The 21,327-nt window shown below is 41.1% G+C and overlaps 1 protein-coding gene across 2 annotated transcripts in view; it reads right to left on the bottom strand.

Annotated features, from left to right (window-relative positions):
* The window catches only part of TCERG1L (transcription elongation regulator 1 like), a 174,391-nt gene that overhangs the window by 38,734 nt on the left and 114,330 nt on the right, over window positions 1-21,327 (bottom strand). For both annotated transcript variants that reach the window (XM_081189491.1, XM_081189490.1), the window contains exons 5-6: window positions 19,618-19,743; window positions 4,286-4,386 (exon numbers count right to left, since the gene is read on the bottom strand). In XM_081189491.1, the coding sequence (XP_081045617.1) occupies window positions 4,286-4,386; window positions 19,618-19,743 (227 nt within the window). The remainder of the gene's footprint in view (window positions 1-4,285; window positions 4,387-19,617; window positions 19,744-21,327) is intronic.

A 21,327-nucleotide genomic window follows, 5' to 3' on the forward strand; every position in this document is an offset into this window, starting at 1 on the left:
ATGAAGCAGTACGACCACCCTGAAATGTTAGCAGGCATAAACAGTACTGAAAGAGGAATCATATATAACTGCCCCAATATGAGCACAAATCATCATTAATGCCCAATAAAAAGGACATCTGAGTGCCCCCCTTAACCTTTCACAGGATTTGACTTTTCCACATGCTAAGCACCTCACGCAGTTGTACAAAATGCACGACAGCATTTATCTATCCAGTTCCACTGTCACAACTTTTATGAAGGTCATAGCCTGTTCATTTATGCTAGTGGCTTAAAGAATGAGTGAGTGAATAGAAGGAGAAGGCAGGTCCATAAAGGGCTACAGCTTGACAGTGCTTTTTCTTTAAGCACTGTAGGACACTTAGAGAGTGCTCTTCAAAATTACTTCACGGATTCTTGTAGCATTTAAGAGTGCCTCTGCAGGCCAGTGGAGAGATGAAGACACAGAGCAATGTTGATGTGAAACATGTACTTCCATAAATCCACAAGGACTCTGCAAGGCCTATGGAGAGGCAAAACCTAGAAAATGAGGGGAAATGTATTGATCAAGTACCTCTGTTCAACCTTCTGTTAAAACAAAAACAGTGAAGGCTGAAATATGTGGAGAGGCTGAGGAAATTCCAGCAGGGATCCTCCTTAGTTTGAGAAAATGGCAGAGCCAGTATCTTTCCCCTGGAAACAAGAGGAAGTTTCAGGCAACAAATGCAGTTTTACTGACTTATGGAAGCGTAGCAGATTCTGATGACAGACCTTGTGTGCATTCAGGACTGCATTTTGTGAGAAAAATACAGTTAGAAATGTAATTTTTGAGGGGAAAGACTGCCCCTGACATCCATTCAAAAGTGTCATATGGTGGAGAATGGAGTATCTGGAGTTCTGACTGACATTACTTGCCCAGGTCATATAATGCCAGTCTTAAAAGAACTCAGTTGGCTGACTATTCATGTTCAAGCTGAATTTAAGGTGCCAGCACCTTAAACCCCTCAGTTTTTTGGGGATCTAAGCCCTTCCTCCCATATCAACCTGCCCACACAGTAAGGGCAATGACTTTCTCCAAATACCAACTGGATCAGAAGTGAGGTTTGTTACAATAAGAGGGCTTTTAAGCTCCATCTATCAAATGCCCTCCTCAAGGAGGTATGCCTGACACCAACTTTGCTATCTTTAAGAGACTTTTTTTTTAAAAAAAAAAGTCACCCAGGCATTTAAAATATTTGAATTATTAGACCTGAAGTACTGAAAACTCTCTAACTTTTAATGGTGTTCTTACCTGCTGGTTGTTTTGTTCATATTAATTGTTTTGAGATTTAATTTATAAACCACAAACAAATAATTAAATTTTGTGTGTGTGTGTGTGTGTGTGTGTGTGTCTGGTAGCTATTCATGAGCAGAACAGTTTTGGCTTCAGTAAATATTCCGTCACCAGTGTGCAGTTTTAAATGGTATAGTCTCATGAATTTTGAAGCATGTGATCTATCTGAATCTTTTACCTGGTTCCAATGTGCAGTGAGGGGAGAAAGTATTTGATCCCCTGCTAAATTTGCTCGTTTGCCCTCTGATGAAGAAATAACCAGTCCATAATTTTAATGGTAGGTTTATTGTAGCTGTGAGAGACAGAATAACAACAGGAAAACCCCCAGAAACCAAGATGACAAAAGTCAGAGATTGATGTGCATTATAATTGTGAAATAAGTATTTGATCTCTTTGCAAAAGATGACTTGGTATTGGTGGCAAAACCCTTGTTGGCAATTACAGAGGTCAGACATTTCTTGTAGGTGGCCACCAGGTTTGCACACATCTCAGGCAGTATTTTGCCCCACTCCTCTTTGCAGATCCTCTCCAAGTCAGTAAGATTTCGAGGCTGCTGTGTAGCTACTCAAACCTTCAGCTCCCTCCACAGATGTTTGATGGGATTAAGGTCTGGAGACTGGCTAGGCCACTCCAGGACCTTCTTGTGCTTCTTCTTGAGCTACTCCTTGGCCATGTGTTTTGGGTCATTGTCATGCTGGAATACCCATCCTCAACCCATTTTCAATGCCCTGGCTGAGGGAAGGAGGTGCTCACCCAAGATTTGACGATACATGGTCCCGTCCATTGTCCCTTCGATGCGGTGAAGGTGTCCTGTCCCCTTAGCAGAAAAACACCCCCAAAGCATAATATGGTGGGGATGGTGTTCTTGGGGTCATAGGCAGCATTCCTCTTCCTCCAAACATGGCGAGTTGAGCTGATGCCAAAGAGCTCGATTTTGGTTTCGTCTGACCACAACACTTTCACCCAGTTCTCCTCTGGGTCATTCAGATGTGCATTGGCAAACTGCAGGTGGACCTGTACATGTGCTGTCTTGAGCAAGGGGACCTTGTGGGCTCTGCAAAATCTCAGTCCTTCACGACATAGTGTGTTACCAACTGTTTTCATGGTGACTATGGTCCCAGCTACCCTGAGATCATTGACAAGTTCCGTCGTGTAGTTCTGGGCTGCTTCATCACCTTTCTCCTGATCATCACAACTCCATGAGATGAGATCTTGCATGGAGCCCCAGACCGAGGGAGGTTGACATTTATTTTGTTTTTCTTCCATTTGCGAATTATTGCACCAACTGTTGTCACCTTTTCACCAAGCTGATTGGCAATAGTCTAGTAGCCCAGTCCAGCCTTGTGCAGGTCTACAATCTTGTCCCTCACATCCTTGGACAGCTCTTTGGTCTTGGTCATGGTAGCTACTTAGGAATCTGCTGGATTGATTGCTTCTGTCGACAGGTATCTTTTGTACAGGTACAGTGGTGCCCCGCAAGACGAATGCCTCGCAAGACGGAAAACCCGCTAGACGAAAGGGTTTTCCGTTTTTGAGCTGCTTCGCAAGACGAATTTCCCTATGGGCTTGCTTCGCAAGACGAAAACGTCTTGCGAGTGTTCCGATTTTTTCCCGCTCCCCCCCTTTTTCTAAGCCGCTAAGCCGCTAATAGCCTTTTAGCTGCTAAGCCGCTAAGCCTTTAATAGCTGCTAATCCGCTAAGCTAGGTGACAACAGTTGGTGCAATAATTCGCAAATGGAAGAAAAACAAAATAAATGTCAACCTCCCTCGGTCTGGGGCTCCATGCAAGATCTCATCTCATGGAGTTGTGATGATCAGGAGAAAGGTGATGAAGCAGCCCAGAACTACACGACGGAACTTGTCAATGATCTCAGGGTAGCTGGGACCATAGTCACTATGAAAACAGTTGGTAACACACTACGTCGTGAAGGACTGAGATTTTGCAGAGCCCACAAGGTCCTGTTGCTCAAGACAGCACATGTACAGGCCCATCTGCAGTTTGCCAGTGCACATCTGAATGATCTAGAGGAGAACTGGGTGAAAGTGTTGTGGTCAGATGAAACCAAAATCGAGCTCTTTGGCATCAGCTCAACTCGCCATGTTTGGAGGAAGAGGAATGCTGCCTATGACCCCAAGAACACCATCCCCACCATATTATGCTTTGGGGGTGTTTCTCTGCTAAGGGGACAGGACACCTTCACCGCATTGAAGGGACAATGGATGGGACCATGTATCGTCAAATCTTGGGTGAGCACCTCCTTCCCTCAGCCAGGGCATTGAAAATGGGTTGAGGATGGGTATTCCAGCATGACAATGACCCAAAACACACGGCCAAGGAGTAGCTCAAGAAGAAGCACATGAAGGTCCTGGAGTGGCCTAGCCAGTCTCCAGACCTTAATCCCATCAAACATCTGTGGAGGGAGCTGAAGGTTTGAGTAGCTACACAGCAGCCTCGAAATCTTACTGACTTGGAGAGGATCTGCAAAGAGGAGTGGGGCAAAATACTGCCTGAGATGTGTGCAAACCTGGTGGCCACCTACAAGAAATGTCTGACCTCTGTAATTGCCAACAAGGGTTTTGCCACCAATACCAAGTCATCTTTTGCAAAGAGATCAAATACTTATTTCACAATTATAATGCACATCAATCTCTGACTTTTGTCATCTAGGTTTCTGGGGGGCTTTCCTGTTGTTATTCTGTTTCTCACAGCTCCAATAAACCAACCATTAAAATTATGGACTGGTCATTTCTTCATCAGAGGGCAAACGGGCAAATTTAGCAGGGGATCAAATACTCCCCCCACTTTATGACCGGAGCTTCTGAAATAGATAAATGGTACAATGCATTCTTGAAACTTGCACAAAGGAATTTGGTACATTGAAAAGCAAAATCTATGGAACAAACCCTTGCTATCTGTTTGATTTCTGCAGATAACTATCTACCCCCAATATGGATAATATAATGAGAAACAAACCTTCTCATCTTCACTTTCTGTTGGCTTATTTTTCATTTCAGTATGTAGAATCAGGGTTGGCGGGCAGGAGGTCCTGTTTGATTCTTTGCCTTTATCCGAAACTGAAACACAAAAGTAATTGGATCCAATAAGTGACTATATCCCACTGAGCTGTCAACGACTTATATTTTCCCCATTATTTGGGGTTTTTACAGTTTAACTGAAAAAGCTTGTTAGGCAGACATACAAAAAAGTTGCCGCCCACCCACCCACCCGCCCATGAGTAAATTATGTTGCACTTAGAAAATGTGCATCTCTGCAATACCCAACACTTTGTTGTCAAAATATGGTTTTCCTCATGGAGGTACAAAATGTGCCAGAGAACACTAGCCATTGCTTCTTGAAATTGCTGAAGTAGAACTATATGATCAAGAATTTTTTTTTCACTAGTTACTTCTGGCAATGGATTGGAACCTCATAACATTCACATAGCCCTTGAATAACGTGTCTCCGTAGAGCTAATCCAGAGATGTCTAGCATGGACCTTAGGTCAACAGGTGTTACATATTCCAGGACAAAGAAGGAAATCTGTGGCTCGTGTGTCCCACCTAAACTTCATGTATGATACAGTCGTGGTGAGGTGTAAGAGCAGACCTTAGGCTCATGCACTCACCCATATTGCATGTAGAGTTGTCAATATTAAGCAGGCTCGCTTATTCAGATATTACATAAATGATACCCATTTTTTTTATTTTCTAACCATAGAATTTTGTTTCTGCAAGCACAGTGAGAAGGTGCATGATTTGAGCTTTGCTCCTCTGCTGTAGCACATAATGGTTTTCATACACATTAAGTTGAAACCATAACCAATTTGCCTTGTTGATTTCAATGGAACTAGTGCATGTGTGTGTACTACAGGTTTCATGCTTACAGAATAAAATATAGTTATTTATTATTTGCTTTATTTTTATTTATTTAACAATATTATGTACCAATTAATTAAGCAGTCACCATAGTACAATATAAAAATATTCAATAAAAGACAGACAGGCATAAACATGGTCAAAATTTGGATAAAAACCATCAGTTCTGAAACAAATATACACAATAAAATTACATGTCTAAGTACACTTCCCTAAACAAAAAAAAAGGCTTTAGTAGATAATGAAAACAAAACATTAGCAGGTGCCTGCCTTATCTGCCATTGTATAGAATGGCTGGAATATTACACAAAATTGGGGGGTAAATAAGTAAGTACTAGAAAATAAAGGCATGAAAGAGACAGCTCTTACGCTCTGTGTTGAGTCCCAATTGAAACCATATATCTGACAACTCAACTTATCAACTCATCTATAAAATAACTTGATTTTGGTGGTCTGCTTCAAAAGAAGCCAGCAAATTAAATCCCATCTCTCTTCCTCACCAGTGGCCTGCTGGCAGATGCTCCTTTCACAGAGAGAATGGCTGTGGGCATTGCTGCTAGTGCGGTGCATCAGCTGTGCACACAACGTAGAAATCTCATTCACAATTTTGAAACTTCTGGTGCAAAGATAAAGAGATACCAGAGATGGGCTCTTAGGCTACTTAATCTTACTTTAACTCTGCAAATTGAGATTAGTGCTGGGACAAAACAGAACCACTGACAGGATGTTGGCAGGCACACTGTTTTACAGCGCTAAGGGCATTTCCCTTGGTAGTAGAAAACAATAGAGTTGCATTTCTTCCTAAACCTTCTAAAAATAAGTGAATCAGCCAGGGAATTAAGAGTCATCATCAGTTTTAAACATTTATCCCACCATATACATTTCTATATACATAAAACTGCAATGATTTGCAGTGCTGCATCAAAATCCTGGATTTGTATGAAGTCAGGGAGGGAGGAGCAAAATGGTATACAGATTTTAAAATGGTGGTTTTAAACAGTGGCAGAGATTTGAATAAAGTAGGGGTGATGGGACACAGAGGAGACCGGGGAGAGCTTGAACAAGCTGGCAATATGGAGTGGGGGGAGCTTGAAGGAACTGTGAGGATATTGTGGGAACTGTGAGGATATTCACTGCCCCTGTGTATCCTGCCGCCTGAGTTGATCACCTCATCTTGCCTCATTTGTGAGCTGGCCCTGTTCACGTCTAAAAAGTGATACATTCCTGTGTGAATGAAATGTGAAGTCTTTACTTCTGATTTCAAACCTCTGAGCATGATCCAAATGAGCAGAAGAAGAAAAATCTCACAACCCATAAAGCTGGCAAGTGTGGGCAGACACAATCAGTCATCCAAATATTTCCATTCATATTTTGACAAGAGACAGCTGCTAATCAGCACTCAAAATTCATCACAGTGTAAATGCAGTGAGAACGACGAAATCATGCTTTCACCAGCACTGACTTTTTTATCTGACTCTGGAACACAAAGAGTAGTGCTCGTCTCTTCCACACCTTCCTATACAGTAATAAGAATGTAAAAGCAGTCCTGTGGATCTAAGGGGCCACATAATCCGTCATCTTGTTTCCAGCAGTGGCTAACCAGATACGTCTGGGAAACCTTCACACAAGACTGTAAAGCAACAGCCTCTCTTACTGACTGATATGCAGAAAAGCCTGCTACCTTCAAACCCGGATACATAGCAGGTTGAGGCTGATGTCAGAAAGGGGCACCTAGGGAGCAATACTAATATCTGATCTGTCTGACTAAGGAGTGGGGTTGGATACAGAAGAGCGTGAGAGAAGCTCCATCACAGCAAAAAGCCTGCAGCATCAACAAAAGATGTGGCCTGTTCTGGAACCACCACCAATAATGCTGCTATCAACAGTAGGTTTAAATTGGGTGTTTAGGTGGGGAAATAGGAAAGTCATCTGAGGATCCACTGGATCCTAAGACAGCCCATTTGCTGTCAAGGGACCAAACCTGCACCCCTTTGTTGCTTCAGCAGAAAAGAAGCACGTATACCCAGGGATGTCCAGGATTTCCTGGGCTCAGTTCACTGTATATGCATCTTATGACAAGAACGGCTGCTTATGTACACATATTAACTTAGCCTAGCCTACCTGCTGGCTGGAAAAGCAAGATACAGATATATTGCACACATCGTTAAACTATGGAATAGACTCCCACGGGACAGAATAATGTCCACCAGCATGGATAGCTTTAAAAGAGGATTAGAAAAATTATTATTATAAATCATTAATTCAATTCCTACCCTGCCTTTTCTCTGAAAGCAGCCCAAGGCAGCAAAAAAAAAACAAAAAAAAAAAAACAACAACAACAACAACAACAACATTAAAACCACCTCCAAAACACTTCCAGACTGGGAAAGCTTGAAAAGGCACATTGAAAGAGGAAGGCAGGTACCAAAAATTTAAGAGAGGCACCAGCTACCTAATGTTCAAAGGGAAGGGATTCCAAATTCACGGAGGATACAGCTACCAATGGCTACTAGGTATGGTGGCTATATTCTTCCTCACCGATGGAGGGAGTATTCTTCTGAATGTCAGTTGCTGGGAATCACAAGTGGAAAGAGCTGGTCTTGCATTCAGGTCCTGCTGTGGGGCTTCTCATAGGTATCTGGTTGGCCATTGTGAGAACAGGATGCTGGAGGAGATGGGCCATGGACCTGACCTAGCAGGCTCTTCTTATATCATTTCTTTCACAGATCAGGTCAAGAGAGCCACAAAGCAGCTTCTTTACTTTATTTGCAGTATTTCTGATAGTCACAGCAAAGTACTAGCTGATGAGAGGTGGTCAGAGAGATATTTTTGACTCTGTGTGTGTGCATATTTGTATTTGTGTTTGTGCTGGTATAGCTTTGGGGTCTGGCTCCACTCCCTGATGGAATGTCCCTGCCAGTAATCTGGCCTTAGAATGAAAAAGGTAACACCCCCCCCCCCGATTTAGGTTATGATGTCAAATACTTGGTACTGTCAGCTTCACAACCATGGTTATGTGCACTGCAAATGAACCGTTCCTGGTTTGCTTATACACAGCAAGGTCTGCATTTTCAGCTTGGTTAAAGCCTCTGATACCCATTCCTTTTCTTCTCTAAGACTGCAGGAGCAGCTAACAAATCAACGCGTTGTTTACAGACGGCAAGGCGATTGATGAAAATATTTTGAACACTATGTGCCTAATGTGCCTGCTGGAAAGAGAGTATGCGAGAGGATAGGAGAGCTGGAGCCGCTTTCATTGGAAAGAAATACTCCTTTAACAGTCATTGATTCGGCAACGGCTACAGAGATGTGCAAATAAACCTGCATACCCAAGGCTTTTTACACACATAATTGGCTCTGGTGCTTTGCCTGTTCTAGCTGAGCTGAGCCTACTCAATTGCTCTCGGAGGGCTCAAACTGCAGAGCTCTATGACACGTCTCAGTATTCCTTGCTTTGTGCTCTTCCACAAATAATCTCCAGCTCGAAAGCTGTATATTCTGGTAATACAAGCAGCTAGAATATTGCAACACTTGAGAATTTATAGAGTCCAGATTAATTGAATAGGAATAATACAACATACACAGAATAGATTTTTCACATATTTTGTTTTGTATTTATTATTACATTTATACCCCATCTTTCCTTTGAGGAGCTCAAAGTGACATACACAGTTCTCCCCCCTCTCCATTTTATTCTCATAAGAATACATGAAGAACCTGCAGGATTAGGCCAAAAGGCCCATCTGGTGCAACACTCTGTTCTCACAGTGGCCAACCACATGGCCATGGGAAGCCAATAAACAGAACCTGAGCATAACAGCACTTTCCCCACCTGCTTTCCCCAGCAATTGCCTCCAACACTGGAGGCAGAATTAGCCATCATCGCTAGTATCCTCCATGAGTTTGTCTAAGCTTTTCTTGAAACCAGCCAAATTGGTGCCCATCATTACTTCTTGTGGGAGCCAAATTCCATTGCTTAACTATATGCAGTGTGAAGGTGCACTTCCTTTTGCCTGTCATGAGTCTTCCAATGTTCAGCTTCATTGGAGGCCCCTAAGTTCTAGTACTGTGAGATAGGAAGAAAAGCTTTTCTTCACACCATGCACAATTTTATAAACCTCTACCATGTTCCCTCTTACTTGCTTCTTTCCCTAAACTAGAAAATCTTTCATCAGAGGGGAATTTCTCCATCCCCTTTTCTGAACCTTTCCCAGTTCTACAATATCTTTGCCGAGAGGAGAACTCTGAGCAGAGGTGTTCTATGCTAACAGGGTCCCACTCCTGTCATCAGCCATGCCGTAGCATTTTGCATTAACTGCAGCTTCTGGATCAAGCCCAAGGGAAGCCCCACATCAAGTGCATGCCAGTCGTCCAACCTTCAAGTCATCAGTGCCTGAACTACTGTGGACAAGCTCTCTAGGCCAACGTATGGCTGTAGCTGTCACATTTTAAGAAATTTGTTTTTATATTGATTTAATCTTATTAGGGTTCAGTTGCTTTATAATGATTATCCTTTAAATATTTTTAGCTTTTTGTATTTTATCTATGTTGCTTTAATTTGTGTAAACCAACTTGAGTCCTCAACCTGAGTGAGATGATGATGATAATAGCAACAGCAGCAGCAGCAGCAGTAGCAGCAACAACAACAAATGAATCTGTGTCATCCAAGAATGCTTTCAGGTACTCCACCACAACTCTCTCCATCACCTTCTCCAAGAATATCATCTTCTCAGACCACCAAGGAAGTGCAATGATGTTACTGACTGTAAATGAAGTTACTATGAAGTGAGAAAAATGTTTCTTGGACCAGCCACAAAGCAGGGGGAAGGATCATGCAGTCCATTGCACTGTGGATTGTCTGCTTTAAATTGCCAGTTTGCAAAACCTTTGTAAGTTTAAAGGGGTGGCATGACCCCCCCCTTCAGCAAAGCATTTGAAGATTAGTCACGTGAGAGAAAGGGAGGGATTGCTCTGCAACTGCCTCCCTTAAAGTTGCAAAGTGTTCACAAATATACAGTTTAAGGAAGAGGTAGTCATTTTCTCCTTTTGCAGTGCTGCTAAAGGATCAGCAAAAAGAGAGAAACTTTTCCAGTTCAGTCCCTATTATCAATTTTTAAAAAAACAAAACCAAAAGAAGTATGTGTCTCTACCATAACTGTGCTGTGATGTCAAGCTCAGCAAGAGAAACACAGAGTGTCAAGCCCTAACGCTATCTGAAGAAGTATTGATTTGCATGATCAAACAACAAGATTCAACCAAAAGACATTTGTGGAGATGTACAATGGCTTCTATGTGTGCACTGGGGCTCTCAGATGTCACTTCTTTTTTAAAATGTATTTTTATTAGAGATTTTCTTTGTTTACAAAAGTATGTGCAATGTCTCTTTCCCCTCCCAAGTAACATTTTTTACAGATCAGTTTCATTTGTTGAGACATTAGGAAGAAAAGGGAGAAAGAGGGGGCTGGGGAAGGTGAGTGGGGTGGTGGCGGTGATGTTTCTATTTTACTTAATATATGTGGGGTTTTGTGTCAGCGTCACTTGTGCAGGTTCTCTGCTATTCACTTGTGTTCCTTTGGGGTGAGAGAGGTTGGGGTTGGCCTAGGGTGTGCTTGTTTGTTTGTGATTGGCTGTGGTGGTCTTTGTTTTCATGTGTGAGTGGGGTGGGTGGGTGTTTTGGATCAGGTTAGCCATATTAATTTGTATGCTGTTGGTGGATTTTTGTCATCTTGTCGGGCTGTGTATGTGATAAAGGGGAGCCATACCGGGGTGAAGGCGTCTTCTTCTGTTTGCCCTTGTGTCCGTTTCAGTTTATTGGTTAATTTTTCTAGTAAGGCTGTTTCCCATACTATTTGGTACCATTGGTCCATGCTTACTCCTGGCAGGTCCCTCCAGTGTCTGGTTATGATGTTTCTGGCTGCTGAAAGTAGGTGGGTTATGAGGTCTTTGTGGTGTAAATGGGCATTATTTCACTTCTGACTCTACTTCTTACTACTGTGTCAACATCTGATGTCAAAGGGGAAGCTTGCCAAATATAAGTGCAGGCAAATTTGTCTATGTCTAGTCAGTGCCAAGCATGTACCTACAATTCTGTTCCATTTCATTAATCTGTCGGTTTCTTTTTTTAAGTAATGATCTGAAAATGTATTTTAATGTGTATCTTCTGTTTAATGCTTATTTTAAATGTGTAATCTCTTTCTTTCCCCCTCAGAAAAACAGCATATTGTTCGCATGCAGAAGATCTGAAGTTCAGTGCTTGGCATCTCCAGGTGGAGCTTGGAAAAACTCCTGCCTGAAAACCTGGAGGCATTTGGACTAATAGTCTAACATAGTGAAAGGCTGTTTGCTGTGCTCTGCACAGCAAATGTTAAAAAAGTTCCAAGAACTGCATCACAACATTGGATAAATTTGAAATCCAGTGGGTAGCTACATTCCAATTTGCACATTCATCCAAGAGGTGTGAATCAGGTCATCTTGTACTGAAATTTACGAAGACTGAATTCCTCAAGCATCTCTGGCCAAATGGCCTAAGTTGCTCTGTTTGAAGTGGACTTCTAAAGCTCTGTTACATAAGCAGAAACTGCCTCCCAGCAACTAAATCCATACTATTCTGTTATATATGAAGACTTTGACATTTTAAAAAGACTTCTATTTAACTAGGTAACAGTATTCAAACTCTGCCTCTTAGCTGGGTTCTTGCCATGTGGAGGATTCAGTGATGTCTTCCCACCTATTAAGCTATTCTCAACTATTGTCTGGTTTTAAACTGAAAAAGGTGTATTTTATATCATGTCATAATCTTATGCTGAAAATGAAAATCAGTTGTTATATTATTGAAAAATGATCATCTAACTAGAGTGTAGCAGAAACAAAGGGAGGCTTAAATCTAACAATGCAGCCATGCTACTAGACAGGAAAATAGGTTGTTGGTGGGTTGTTGTTGTTGTTGTTTAAAAAAGCCATTGCATTCAACAGGGAAGGAAGATTTCCCCTAGAAGAATATTTACACCTGCCGGAAGAAGAAAACATTGCGAAAAAAGTGCACTCATTTTGTCTGGCAAATTTATTTACTCTGATTCTGGCAGATTCTGTTCTCAGACAAGCCATTTTGAACTTAAGTTTCTAGCACGGTAGATGTTCCACACCATGATGAGCATGGTGCCATCCCATGTTTTCAACACAATGACTTGTTCTTCAGCAATGAGTGGCAGAACTGCAGGTTTGGTTTACTGTCAGCGGTACAGTAGGAAAGGCTAAATGCTCCCCACAGACCTTTGCACACTTGCATGGACTGAGGTGAGCAATTTTACAATCATTTATCACTTTAGCTTCCACTGTGCAGATATGGCTTGTAGCTTATTATATTCATAGCTGGTATGTGCAGCTGGAGTGAAGGTGGACATGGGTTTTTAAAGGACAGGCAGCAATTTACTAGTAGAATAGATCAACAAATATAATCTTTTTCAAGAACCCATGCCTTTCAAACATGTGCTGTGATGTTTATGGATTTTATTCCACAAATCACGGCCAATCCTAGGCAGTGTTGCCTGTTATATACTGAAGTTCTCACCCTGGGCCAGCAGGGGGATACTATAGATAGTTCAGGTCCACATATGCAAATAAGGGATCGAAAGTGACGTTCAGTGATTGGATAGTTACAGAAAATGGTTACTGTTGCGTTCTAGTGGAGCTCTATATAAGCAGGCTGGCTGAACCCTTCAGTTCAGTTCTGTTCTGGCCTGTGAATAAACAAGAGCTGTTTGAAGAATTGCTGTGTCGTCTGATATGTTCGCCCACAACTTAACATTGCCCTTCTAGAACTCAGTAGGGAAGAAGATGGGGTCAAAACTGGTATCAGTTGGCTCTGCCTTCACCTACAGTTGGGCTCCCTCTGTCTTCTGCCCCAGCAGTTGCAATGAGCAACAGCTACTACTGTTAGAGCTTTTATCAACTATAGCATCAAGTAGTGGCTTATGAGTTCAGTTATTCAATGTATATGGCATTGGTAAAGCTTACAAAACAGTATTAAAAAGATACGGTAAATTAATAAATCCTTTCTTCTGAGACAGCATAAACAATTAGCATTGAGAACCACACTAAACTGCAACAAGTCCAAGGCTGATTTAAAATGCAATTAAAATCCTGGCTGAATTAGAAAGGTCTTCACCTGGCTCTACAAAAGGATCCAGATGAGCATCTCTGGGAACAATATTCTATAGTCAGGTGCCAACATTTAAAAGGCCCTCTCCTTGCTTCATTTCACTTGGCAGGGCTATCCAGATATCAAACACTCCATCCAAACTTTCCTAATAGTTCCAACACAATGCTCCTCAGTGGAAACAATTCTCAAATTCAGCTGAGAGTAATTAAGAGCAATCACTTCTTAATCAATTATCTATCTGTTTTTACAAACATATATGTCTTAACATGGTACCTTGTGCTGGACAGATGTGGATAATAACCACAAAACATTATTTTTTTATAATATTTGAATGCCACATTTGAAGGTAAAGGTTCCACATGAACAAAGCCATAAAAATAAAACAGAAATGACTAAAACAGTAGCAAAAAAACATTCAGTTTCAAACCAAACCAATGCTTCAGCAACAGTTAAAACTATAGCTCTGGGATGGAGAACTTTTTTCAGTTCAGGGGCCACATTCCCTTCAGTGCTATCTTCTGGGGGTGGGTATGACATGCTAGTGATGTGAGGGGCAAGATGCAAAACTGGTCAGAGCAACAAATGTACAAATTTTCCTTTGTAGTGAAAGCTGGTCTCTCTCTATCTTCCATCCAGACAGGCAAGAAGCGTTATCAGAGATCAGGGACACATTCTGGCCAGACCAATGGCCTGCAAAAAGTCTTGGAGCCAGATAAAGAGACCAAAAGGACAACATTTGGCTCCTGGGCCCAAGATTCCCCTTACTTGCTTTTGTTACTTTTCAGCACCAACTGAAATCTTTCCTCTTCCACCAGCTTTTGGGGATGTAGTCATCTAAAAGCACTGGTCAACAGCAAGTGGAGAAGGGAAATGGCGTGTTGTTTTTGTATCACACTGTTTTTAAAATATTTTGATTTATTTCTTTCTGTTGTGAGATGCCCAGAGATCACTTGATGATGGGCAGGTATATGGTACACAATGGCTTCTCAAACTAACCTGTGTGATGGTTATTTGAATCCATTCCAGTCTGATTCCCTGCATTTTGTTTGGACAGAAGCAACTATTTCATCTGTGGCTCAGACTGAAATCTAAGCCAGACAAGAACTACCAGCCATGGAGGTGCTTCATTGCAGTTTGCCGAGTTTTGTGAATGTGCCAATTTATGCTCCAAGTTTCCAAGACTTTGCCAAGTTTGGTGTCATTACCAGACATAACCATAAATCTTAAGGAAGGTATATTAGGGAAGTTGGGCACTAAATAAAATCTTACAAGCAAACATACATTGTATTGAGCAATGATGATTTCCAAACAGCTTGTTACAAAGCTGCTGGTTTTATTTAAGGGAACTATTGATCAAACTTCATGGCAGTATTTACAAGAAATGATTCCAACCAAAAGGCTTAATGCAGCCAAAGTATTCCATGCCATGATGAATAAAATATCGGTAATCCATCAACTGAAAGTCATCATAATGTGAATTAACAGAACGAGTAATAGAGTTGATAGCTTACTCTATCACACCAATGATCTTTATGAAGCTTTCGTATGCTGATGGTCATGTTTTTGCAACGTTTTCAAAAGAAACTCTTTTCAGTGAGGAAACAAACAAATGTACATTTTAGTTATTCATGAGGATAGATTTGTAGGACCCCAAAGCACATAACTTCTCAGGTGACAAACATAGCCAAATGTCTGAGAAATGAATAGCTAATGATTGAAACGCTTCCTTCCTGTTGAAAAGTGAAGCACATCACTGCAAGCATTTCTGTTGATGCCTCTGCTAAAAAACAGTGTGATTAATGGCAGAATGCAGGGAGCAATCATGTGTGCAAGAGACAATGATATACAGATTACAAACAATAAATCAAAAGAGCCTACTTTTGAAGAGATGCCACATACAGAGAAACCAGGGATGCCCATATATCCATTAATGGATTTCTGCATGACAACACAATGCTATTGAAACTGCGCTACATTTTTAGTCCTCGCTGTTCATCTTCATTCTGGCAAAATAGTGGAGACATTTCCTTTGCTAGCTCTGTTTAGGTATCATTTACAACATAAACATCTCCTCCAAAAATACACACTTTGGATTAGTGTACACAATATGTACACAATGTGTGCATCATGTCACAATGTGTACACATAGTAATTCTCCACTGAGTGCAAATAATGTTCTCCAAGCCATTACAATCCTCCTGGGACAAAATGGAGCACAATCCATTCCATAATATGCAGCTGATAGATTCCAGATCACAATAATCCACTACTGGAGAACAGCTGTGTCTTAGTGATGCAGCAGCCTCTTGGTTTTAGAGGATCTTGGTCAATTGAACCTCAGTGGAACCACCTCCCACCACCCTAAGACCTCATGGATATTCACAGATGTTGGTAGCTGGCTGGTTAGATAACTGCACGTGATGGGTGAATCCTCCTCCTCCTCCAACCACCTGTTCATGAGTTATTCACAGTTTGAAGCACGAGCAGTGTCCTGGCCCTGATGTCACATCCCTTGGTTAGCACTGTCCTCCAACATCCATATGTTCAGCACAGTCATCCTATGTGGCTCGCACATAGGAACTCATTTGCACTGTATGCAAGGCATGGAAGTCAGGAGCAGGATTAGCCTACAGATGCAATCTCAAAAGTGGGGCCAGGCGTTCAGCTTGATTCAAATTGTGAATGCCCTGCACAGGAACAGGGCTCAACAGGATTGTTTATCTGCCCTCTGAGCCAAGAGGGAGAAAGAGGAGCTGGAATCCAAGTGGTAAGCCCAACAGTGGAAATTGGAGCAATTAATAGCTATTGCTAGCTATTGCAGATATATTTTATACAGGAATGTCAGTATCTTTCCATGCTTAGCTAGCACTTGGGAGTCTGCCTGGACCACATGCCCTCTTCCTAGATCACACACCTTACTAGCCCTGCTCTGCATCCTCCTTGAGTGCTTTTGTCTACGGTATTTGGAATGTGTCCTTGAACTGTCTCCTTGCCTTTCGCTTGCCTAGATGGAATATGGAGAAGAGTGTCTCAGAGAGAGAGAGAGAGAAAGTGAGAGAGCACTTTAATTTTTGTGTTGCTGAAATGTAGCCTACTACACAAAGGTAAGAACCACATCTGTTGCTGTGTCCACTTTTTATACTGGCAGAAGGATGTCCAAAAGAAGATGCAGGCCTTGGGCTGGAAAATGTTCCTCACCCTGATTCATAGCTACTACAATGAACACTACGGTGCTGGGAAACTGCTGTTTCAAGAAGTGGGGCTCAAACAATCATTTTCTTGATTTACAGCAGGTCTGTACATCTTAAGATCCATCAGGTCTGATACAGTTCATCAGCCAGGTGATTGACAACCCCTCATTTTTGAAATTTGAGGCCAAACACACAGAAAACCAGGTTGCAATACTTGGCTGGTGAGCTGCATTGGCAGTTCCTGCTCCTTAATTCAGGATCTGCAGAGTTCTTTCCTTTTTTTGATACAAATATTGCTTTATAAAGCATTTGGGGGGGGGGGAATCAGACCAATATGGAAGAAGACATTAAGATGGAAAACTGAACATGATAGGGGAAAACAAAAGGTAGGAATCTATTCGTTTTGGTTTCTCACGTTTTTGCAGTAGGCTAGAACTTAAAAAAAAATCACAAACATTTGCCAGCATTTTAGCGCACATTTCTCCAACATTATTATTATTATTCTTTTTGCAATTTTGCCTAAAATACTTTTTTTGCCATTTCCCTCAATATAATGAGTCTTTGTTTTCAGCAATATATGCATTTTTATGACATTTTCCCCTATCACATATATTTTTATGCCAGTTTTTTGGTTGGAGAAATAAATCAAAACATTTGGAGAAGTGCAAATTTTGAAGGAGAGCTGAATTTCCGTGTGTGTTGATTCAGGAAGTGTGAATTACAAAAGTTCAAACAAAATGTGAACTGGTCTCCCCCACCCCTAGCAAAAAGAAAAAAGAATAGCTTAGGAAAATGACACCAGAGTGGGGTGTGGGGGGGTCTGTGTGGGAAGAAATAGAGGATATGACCTATGAGTGACAGATAAGGAAAAACAGGAGTGGGAGAAATGCTGACATTTGTCTGTTCCCAGCAAGATGCTCTGAAATCTGTCCAGATTACATCTCTGTTTCAATTGCTTCCTGATAACAATGTCACCTTTCAGACTTGAATAACTGATATCTGGATCCTGAAACTCAAATAATATATACTGTCTCCTAGGCATGATGACATCCATCTTGATACATTTCTTGGTAGCATTCATTTAATGTAAATTTTAAGTTATATGTGGCCAAGAAATGCCTTGTTCTACATGGATCCAGGAAATTATTTAAAGATGTCCATCACAGGCTCTACAGAATGTATTGAAATCCAAAGTCGTGCCCTCCAAGAACTGGCAGAGAAAATTATGCACACTTCTTTCACAAAAAGCAAACAACAGTTTAGGGATACTGCAACGGGGGGATGTCCAATAAAAGAAGTGCTTTTGTGAAGCCATCGAAATAAGCATCTCTCCAAAATATTCAAAATCACCTTTCGAATGTAGGTTCCTTAAATTTGTTCCATTTTGTTGCTGCAAATAATACCACTCCTAAAAGATGAATGTTTTTAGCATTTCAAAATTCAGAACACATTGACGATGTTGTGGCATTAATTTCTCCAGTGAAATACAGACTATTGTGACAGAGTGGCAGTCCAACTGACGGGTAATCTCCAGCAACTGGGAAAAGACTAAATACCCATCAAAACATATGCAAGGTAAAGACAGACACTGTATGTGTTAAATTGGTGCAGCTGGAGAGTATTGTAAGCAGTCAGCTGTCCACACATACACTTCTACTTTCTTGACATCCTTTGCAGTCATAATGCAATGCCTGAAACAGTTGCCTCTCTTTAACAAGAGGAAGGGATGCAGGGTTCTGTCCTGGACCTGTTGTTGTCCAACATGTTTATAATTGGCTTGGATGAAGGTATTGAGGGCTCATCCAATTTGTGGATGACACCAAACTGGGAGAGGTGGCCAATACTGCTGCAGCTGTATTCTGTGTATGAACCAGCTGATATATAATGAAACCTAGATGCTTGTAGCACCAATGAACACTGCAGCAATAAGAAATATGGCTAATTCCATACCAACAAATTCCAACAATAAACTTGTGGAACTGGAAAAACTACTGTTGAGGAGCCAAACAGGGTTGCCAAATGTCCAGAATTTCCCAGACATAGCCTGCATTTGGCCCTCATAAAAAGCATTCAGGTGGAAATCTCTGAAATGTCCAGGAAAATGTGGACGTATGGCAGCCCATGTTGGAAGTGCAAATTTTGTTGAGATTTCTTCAACAACTTTTATGTTCCAATTTCCACTTTTTGAAATATGGCAACTCTACACTAACCACTTTTTCCCCCACAGGAACTTTATTAGTGTGAATGTCTCCACCCCTTTATTCATCTAAATTGCTTGTTCACTCTTCATTGTTCACACAATCCCAGCTCAAGGAACAACACTGAATTGCAATGAAACAGTAAGTCACTTAAATACAACTCAATATGAAATCAAACAATATACTAACAACAATGGCAGCACCAGAACACTAATCAAATCAAATTATATTCCCACCCACTAATCTGCAGTCAAAAATAAAAGCTCAAACACTGACACTTCCTACAAACATTCTAACCCAAAAGTCAGTCACATCAACCCTGGATAAACCAGTCTAATGGGAAGGGTAACAACAACAGCAGCAGCAGCAGCAGCAGCAAATTAAGGGGCACCAAAATTTAACCCCCATGGTTTGAGATAGATGCCTGAAGAGGGCTATTGAATTAAGGTACTCTATCGCACATGAAGACAGGAGTGCCTGGCATGCTTTGGTCCATGGGGTCACGAAGAGTCGGACATGACTAAACAACAACATATCACACATGAGGTGACATTGAAAATCACTTTTTAAAATTGAAGTGGCATATAAATCTTGCCAAATAAATACATTAAAATATGATCATGCTCCATAAGGCAATATCACCCTCTGATGCAATGGTCTGGAACAGAATATGTAAAAATGTATCTGATTTGTATATATTTTGGATCCCTTGTTGTGTGTAACCACGATAGATTCAGTACCATTTACAAATATTTCTGTTAAAAGGGCTTTTCAATTTATTACTGTGGCATTTATTGCTGTGGGAAAGTATCTGGTTGAAAAATATGCAAATATGCAACATATGCTGTAGCAGTATAACCAGGAGAGCGAAACAGAAACACACCTGTTAATGTCTGATCCACCAAATTGGTTGTCATGAATGTCACAGCTGGTGAAGAGATAGCCGCTACCCTGGTGACTTGAGTTGGCATCAGAGGAGTCATTCGGGTATCCATCCTAGAAGCAGCACCTGCATGCAAACCCATAATGAGCACATTACTAATCTGGTTCCTTCCCCCCCTTTTTTTCCTTTTTCTATTTTTTTTTTAACTTTGGGCATCATCAGATGCTGTTAGCAATTATTATTTCTTGGCAAATATTTTACAACACAATTATAATATTTACATGAATACATTTCTTGAAAAATAAATAAACCCACTTCATTTTTACTCCCATCTTGCTATAAAAAATACATCCAATCTGAGGAGTCCTCAATGAATAGCAGAAAAAGGAGCCAGTGGAGGGGATGCAGAAGAGTTTCAGAAATAGATGAGGGGGTTTAGAAAGGACATTCTCCAGTTTAGAACTCCCAAATCTAGCCCACCTTTGAATTTCAGCTTAGTAACAATAACAGTAATTTATTATTATTTCTACCCTGCCCATCTGTCTGGGTTTCCTCAGCCATTCTGGGTGGCTTTCAACAGAAAATTAAAAACAGAATAAAACTTCAAACATTAAAAACTTCCCTAAGCAGGGCTGCCTTCAGATGTCTTCTAAAAGTCAGATAGTTGTTTATTTCCTTGACATCTGATGGATGTTCCACAAGGCGGTCGCCACTACCGAGGAGGCCCTCTGCCTGGTTCCCTGTAACCTCACAGTGAGGGAACCTCCAGAAGGCCCTTGGAGCTGGACCTCAGCGTCCAGGCTGAACAATGGGGGTGGAGACGCTCTTCCAGGTATACTAAGCCGAGGCCGTTAAGCTAATAATGGTTTGGCACTAGCCATCTCATCTTTGTCAGTTTTGCTCTTACCACCGCCATCACAGTCACCAGCTATGGGGCCAAAAGACAGGACCAATCTTCATGTCCAATAATAGTCAGTGCTGCTCAAGTTTTTAATACAGGCATTTCATGACTCAGCTTGGTTATAGATGTGTGCTTACTCCACCCTCAGCAAATGTTTTTTTCCCCTTTGTGCTTGAAGGCAGATTGAAAATGGCATATTCCTCCAGAATAATCCACATGCCAGAATATAGAATTCTATCTGTGCAAATAAATCCACTTCTAACACTCTTTCCAGTGTGGCAAAGAATGAAGATCCAGGATCCAGACTGGGAAGGCTTGATATTCAGTGGGTAGCATAGCAACAGGCAAGGAACTAGTTGAACCATCAAATCAGTGTTGTCATTTAGTATATGCATCCTCTTTCTTTATCTTTGCATACCCATGGGTGCACAAAATATTCATTCATTCATTCATTCATTTAGAAGAATGATAAAATGCTCAATTAAAAGAAAAATTATTCAACCGATGTGCAAATAAAATTGAAAATAAAACAAAGCTGAAATCCACATTCCACTAAAAACAAAAAAAACCTAGAACCATCATAATTCAATTCAAAACAAAGATAAATGTATAAAAACACAATTAAAGACAAAAAAATCAATAAAATAGCCCCTAATCTTAGCTATCTATTGAAATTCGTTGCAGGATTTCACGTATGTTGGCCCCTGTAAATCAACTGCTCTAAATGCAGACTTCTTGTTTTTAATCAATTAAAAAAGTAGCTGTGCAACTGTGTATTAGAGTGGCAGATTACCACAGCATCCTTTTAT

This window comes from Podarcis bocagei (assembly GCF_964188305.1).
Source record: "Podarcis bocagei genome assembly, chromosome: 4".
Lineage (NCBI taxonomy): Eukaryota > Metazoa > Chordata > Lepidosauria > Squamata > Lacertidae > Podarcis > Podarcis bocagei.